The 5,698-nt window shown below is 55.4% G+C and overlaps 1 protein-coding gene across 1 annotated transcript; it reads right to left on the reverse strand.

Moving 5' to 3' along the window:
- Positions 1-729: 729 nt before the first annotated feature.
- On the reverse strand, positions 730-3,203 carry SOX12 (SRY-box transcription factor 12). Its single transcript, XM_082228458.1, has 2 exons — positions 3,061-3,203; positions 730-2,513 (listed from the first exon to the last, which is right to left on the reverse strand). The coding sequence occupies exon 2, from the start codon at positions 2,031-2,033 to the stop codon at positions 1,062-1,064; it is 972 nt and encodes a 323-aa protein (XP_082084584.1). The 5' UTR covers positions 2,034-2,513; positions 3,061-3,203; the 3' UTR covers positions 730-1,061.
- Between the last annotated feature and the right edge of the window lie 2,495 nt (positions 3,204-5,698).

Here is a 5,698-nt window from a genome sequence, read left to right on the forward strand (position 1 = left end):
GAAGGATGCCAACAAGACCCCCGGTCTGCTTTGGACGCAGCACGCGAGAGGAAGCAGGAGCCCACGGCTCATGCCCGTGGCATGCGCCTCTAGGGGGAATTGGGGAGGGTGGCATTTTTGGGTGTCGGTGACAGGAACCGGCTGCCCACGAGAAGAGGGCATGTGCGAGCATCGGATCCACGTGAACACCACGTGGGCGCCGCCCGGCTGTGCTTTTCCCCAACCCGGTTCGGGAGCGTGTTTTTGTGCGGAAAAGAAAACAAAACAAAAAAGTTATTGTGAAACGAGGACCCGGAAGCCCTGCCCACACCGGGTGCAAGACGGGCGGCAAAATGTTCCTGAAAATCTCTCTGAACGCGACACGATCCAACAGGGAGGATCTCTTTCCTAGGAGCCATTTAAAATGGAACAGAAGGGGGAAAGGGTGGGCAGTTGGGGGGGCGGGTGTCAGGTAACCGAAGGACAGAATACACACCCCACCCACACACCCCCGGCTGCCCACCGCAAGACAAGCGCTGAAATGGCACGGAAATCAACGTGGAGAATTGGAAGCTTGCAAGAGGAATAAGGAGCCGAAAGGAAGGAGCGTGGGCAAGGAGAAGAAGAGGAGAGGAATGGATCGGTGTGGAAACTGAGGGGGGGGCGACCTCCGCCTTGGATGGCGGAGGAGCTGGGAAGCAGCTGCAAGGAGGAAGAGGCGGGGGACGGGGGGGGGAGACGGCTGGAGAGGCTTGCAATGGGGGGGGGGAACCTGATTAGACAGTCAAATTTCATGGGTAAATACACACTGCATCGAGCCCGGATCCCTCCGTGGCTTGTGGGGGGCGAGAGGAGATGAGGAGCCCAGCCCCGGCACGCCAGCCCTGCCGAGCCAGAGGGTGCCGGCAAAGTGGGTGTGTGCGGAGCGGGGGATGGGCTGATGGAGAGCTCGCCTTTGAATGCAGCCAAGGCAAGAAAATGGAGATACCTGATTCCTGCATGTAAACAGCTGGGTTTCTTTTTCTTTTTTTTTTTGAGACAACCTGATTGCGGAGAAGTGAGAGTTTACCTGGCTAAGGGATTCAGTACGTGAAGACTAAGTCTGAGATGCTGGACATCAGCCAGTCCCCAGCGATCATCTCAGTCACCTCTGGGGTGCAATAATCCGGGAACTCAAAGTGAGACGTGGCGCCCAGGGGGAAGAGGTCCAGGTCTTTGTCGAAGACGGACCAGTCCGGCGTCCCGCAGGGCGTGTTGGGCTGGGCTCGGGCCGGCAGGAAGCTCAAGAGCTCTTCTTCAAACTCTTCGTCCGACGAGGCGAAGGAAGACAGCGGGGACCGGGTGGACGCTGGAGAAGGAGTCTCCGAGGACCTTGCCTGGTCCGAAAAGGACTTGGCAGCAGCAGCACCAACCTCGTGGTCCTTTGGGTCGCCGGAACTGCCCACCCACGCTCCTTTCTCGCCGCTCGCCGGCAGCACGTGCCAGAACTCTTTGCCGGGAGTTTTGGGGCCGTCGTCAAAAGGCGCCTCCATCAGCCGCGCTTCCAGCGGGTCGTCATCCAGCTCGGGCGTCGAGCGTCCCTCCTGGCTGCCGCTGCCACCCTGCTTGGGGGGCTGCCTTCTGCCGGACGCCACCCTCCCGAGGACGGAGGGCTTGATCTTGACCGAGACCCTGGGGCGGGACTTAGGAGTGCCCACCTTGCCCTTCTTCCTGGGCCGGTACTTGTAGTCTGGGTAGTCAGCCATGTGCTTCAGTCGCAGCCGTTCTGCCTCCTTGACAAAGGGGATTTTTTCCGAGTCCTGCAGGAGCTGCCAACGCCGGCCGAGGCGCTTGGAGATCTCAGCATTGTGCATGTCCGGCCATTGATCCATGATTTTCCGCCGCTCGTTCTGGGACCACACCATGAAGGCGTTCATGGGGCGTTTGATGTGCCCGCTGGGAGTCTTGCACCAGCCCGGCTCCCCTTTGGCATCCTTCAGCAGTAGGGCATCCTTGGGGCACACCTCCCGCTTGCCCTCCGACCCCCGGCTCCGCACGCTCCTCTGCTGGACCATCCTGCCCCCCTCGTCTTCCACGTTCCAGGCGCCGCTGAGCCCCGGGTTATTTTCTCATCATCCGGCGAGGGGTGGGCGGATCTGCCGCTCGCTCGTCCGGGTGCAAGAGCTCCTCTCTCTCTTCCTCCACGCCCACCCTGGCTGCCGGCGAGCTCTGCCTAGGCGTCCACACCCCCCTTTTAACTCAGTCGCTGAAGCAGCTGGCTGGCAAATTGACAGAAGTGGTTGTGGCACCTCGGCTGTAGCACCTTCCGTAGGCGCCAGACGAGCGGCGAAGGGAGCCGGGCCGGCGGTGGAGAGAAAGAAAGAATGAAGGAGGGAGAGAGGGGTGATCTTTGGCAAGAAAAGCCGGCCGGAGGGCAGGAAGGGGTGGGTGGACGTCCGCTTCAGGCAGGCGAGCCCTTCAGGTGCCGAATCGCTCAGGGATGCGAAGGAGAGTCACGACTTTGCTGCTCGGCTGCTGAGCTTCCAGGGCAAGACCTGAGAACGAAGGAAGGGACGGAACGGCAGAGGGTCTCGGTCTTTTGCCCCTCGGCTGCCCTCCACGCCTCTCTCTCTCTTTCCCCAGTCAGCCAGCTCACGCCCACCCCTCTCGCTGGCTCCTCTCCGCTGCCTTCTCTTATAGCCCATCCCCGCCGACAGCCCCCTCCTCCTCCTCCTCTTTCCCCCCTCCCAGACGGGCCCCTCCCCTCCTGCACAGTCTAGGGGCTGCTGCGCACACATTGCTCGCTTGGAGTAAACACCCAGGTGCTCATTCTGTAAATGGGAAGCCCCGCCCACCCGGGGACGTCATTGGTTGCGGGGCAGGAATGGAGGATTTGCATCCCCCAATAGGGGCGCAACGGGGAAGGAGTTGCTGGAGAGAATGTCAAAAACTTTCTCGCCTCCGCCACCATCCTAAGCACAGACCACCGCCCCCTCCGCAGCCCACCCAGAGCATATCTGTTACCTGAGACCGGACCCCCCAACAACGCTCTCGCCCCCCCCCCCCAGGATTGACCCAAGGCAGGGGGTTTAATCGCCAGACCTTTCCTGTGCCACTGTCTGGCTTTCTGTTCCTGTCAAGTTCACAGGCAAACCTGGTTTCTTTGCTGGTTTTTTTCTGCAGGGAAAAGAGAAAGGGGTTTTTGCAAAAAATATTTCAGATTCCTCAGCGTCAGGAAATTGTGTGCAAATATGCTCTGTGTTTGTCTGTGTGTTTGGAGGAATGGATGGAGAGAGAGGAAAAAAGATGTTTTAAACCTTGACCCAAGACAGCACGGGCGAATGCCAACTTTTCAACTGCTGCAAAACAATGCCTGCAGATGTGGCGGCTGTTAAAAGGCAGAGCTGCAGAGGTCAGCGGGAAAGTTGGCAGTCTCTGTACACCTGGGAGTTTTCAGGATAGTGTTTGGTCAGCTGGGCACTGGCGATTCAGAATCCAGCTCAGGGGCCGACAACCTCCCTTCCTACACCCAGTGCAAGACCCCAAGGTAGTGCTAGGATTCTGCGACAGGCACAAGGCGAGGGGACGCCAAAGGCCATCTAGCTCATCCTTGCTGCGCCCACAGGGTCAGTCTATTCAACCCGCAATGTGACACGTGGCAATCGCTTTCCTGCACCAGCTAATTTGGCATTTTTTAAACTGCTTGCACTTTCAGAGGAGCCATAGGTCAGGGGCAGAGCATCCATCTTGCAAGCAGAATCATAGAAACATCATCATCTATTGTTTATACCCAGACCATCTTAGAGTTAGAAGAGGCCTGAGGGTCATCTAGTCCAACCCCCCCCCAGTGCAGGAATCTCAACTAAAGCATCCAGGACAGATGACCATCCAACCTCTGCTTAAAAACCTCCAAGGAAGGTCTCAGGTTTAATCTCCAGGTATGCCTGGGGGAATCTCCTACCTGAAACCCTGGAGAGCTGCTGCCAGCCAGTGTAGACAATACACTGAGAGGCCCCAATGACCTGACTCAGTAGAAGCCAGCTTCTTATGCTCCTAGTAGTAGAAGTTTGGCTTTGATATCCTGCTTTATCACGACCCGAAGGAGTCTCAAAGCGGCTAACATTCTCCTTTCCCTTCCTCCCCCACAACAAACACTCTGTGAGGTGAGTGGGGCTGAGAGACTTCAGAGAAGTGTGACTGGTCCAAGGTCACCCAGCAGCTGCAGGTGGAGGAGAAGGGAATCGAACCCGGTTCACCAGATTACGAGTCTACCGCTCTAAACCACTACACCACACTGGCTCTCCTAGTATGCTCCTAGTAAGCTTTACAGTTCACTTTGGTAATGGCACCCAACACACAACGCTGCGTTTTATAATCTCCAGTGCTCTAACCAGGGGTCAGCAACCTTTTTCAGCAAGGGGCCGGTCCACTGTCCCTCAGACATTGTGGGGGGCCAGACTATGTTTTGGGGGGGAAATGAATGAATTCCTATGCCCCACAAATAACCCAGAGATGCATTTTGAATAAAAGCACACATTCTACTCATGTAAAAACACGCTGATTCATGGACCATCCGCGGGCCAGATTGAGAAGGCAATTGGGCCGGATCCGGCCCCTAGGCCTTAGGTTTCCTACCCCTGCTCTAACCGACATTATCCTAACAACAGCCCTGTATTACTTCCTCCAAGCTGCAGAAAGTGGCTAAGAGACAGCGGCTTTCCTATGGCAACATTTAAATGGCTGAAGGCATCCTGACTCACAGCTCCCGCTCTTAACCGCTGCTCTTCAAGCGCTCTCGCCGCAGAAGCTAGAAATGGGAAAGGCAGTGTAGTGTGGTGGTTAATGTGTCAAACTACGACCTAGGAGACCAGGGTTCGAATCCCCACTCGAAGCTCACTGGGTGACCTTGAGCCAATCCTTGCCCCTCTCAGCCGGCCCTTCCTCACAAGGTAGTAGCAGGGGTTAAATGAGGAGTGGGGGAGAGAACCCCGTAAACTGCCTCGGGCTCCTTGCAGGAAAAGGGGAGACGTAAATGCCACAAATGACAACGTTTTGGAGGTCCCAAGTCGCATGGTGGTTAGATTGGTCTCAACCAGGGCCAGGGCCTTTTCAGTACTGGCCCCGACTTGGTGGAATGCTCTGTCACAAGAGACCAGGGCCCTGTGGGACTTGACATCTTTCCACAGGGCCTGCAAGACAGAGCTGTTCTGCCTGGCCTTTGGTTTGGAGTCAGTCTGACCCTTATGTTTTCCATCCCTTTATGGTCTTGATCTATAGGCTACTTTTAAAATGAGGCTGCATTTTAAATTGCATTTTAACCTGTATTTTAAATTGGTGGTTTTTAAAAATAATAATAATAATAATAATAATAATAATAATAATAATAATAATTATTATTATTATTATTATTATTATTTACTGTAATTTTAATGGTGTTAGCCAACCTGAGCCCAGCTCTGGCCGGGGAGGGTGGGGTATAAATCAAACAAACAAACAAACAAACAAACAAACAAACAAACAATACAGAAACAGCTCAGTTGGTTACAGTGTGGTACTGATAATGCCATGGTTGCAGGTTCGATCCCCTTATGGGACAGCGGCATATTCCTTCATTGCAGGGGGTTGGACTAGATGACCCTTGGGGTCCCATCCTTCCCGTTCCCTGGATGTTGTGGACTACAACTCCCATCAGCCCCCTCTTCCAGCCATTCCTGTTGAGGGAACCTGGGCTAGATAGACA

This window comes from Podarcis vaucheri (genome assembly GCF_965113315.1).
Source record: "Podarcis vaucheri genome assembly, chromosome: 6".
Classification (NCBI taxonomy): domain Eukaryota; kingdom Metazoa; phylum Chordata; class Lepidosauria; order Squamata; family Lacertidae; genus Podarcis; species Podarcis vaucheri.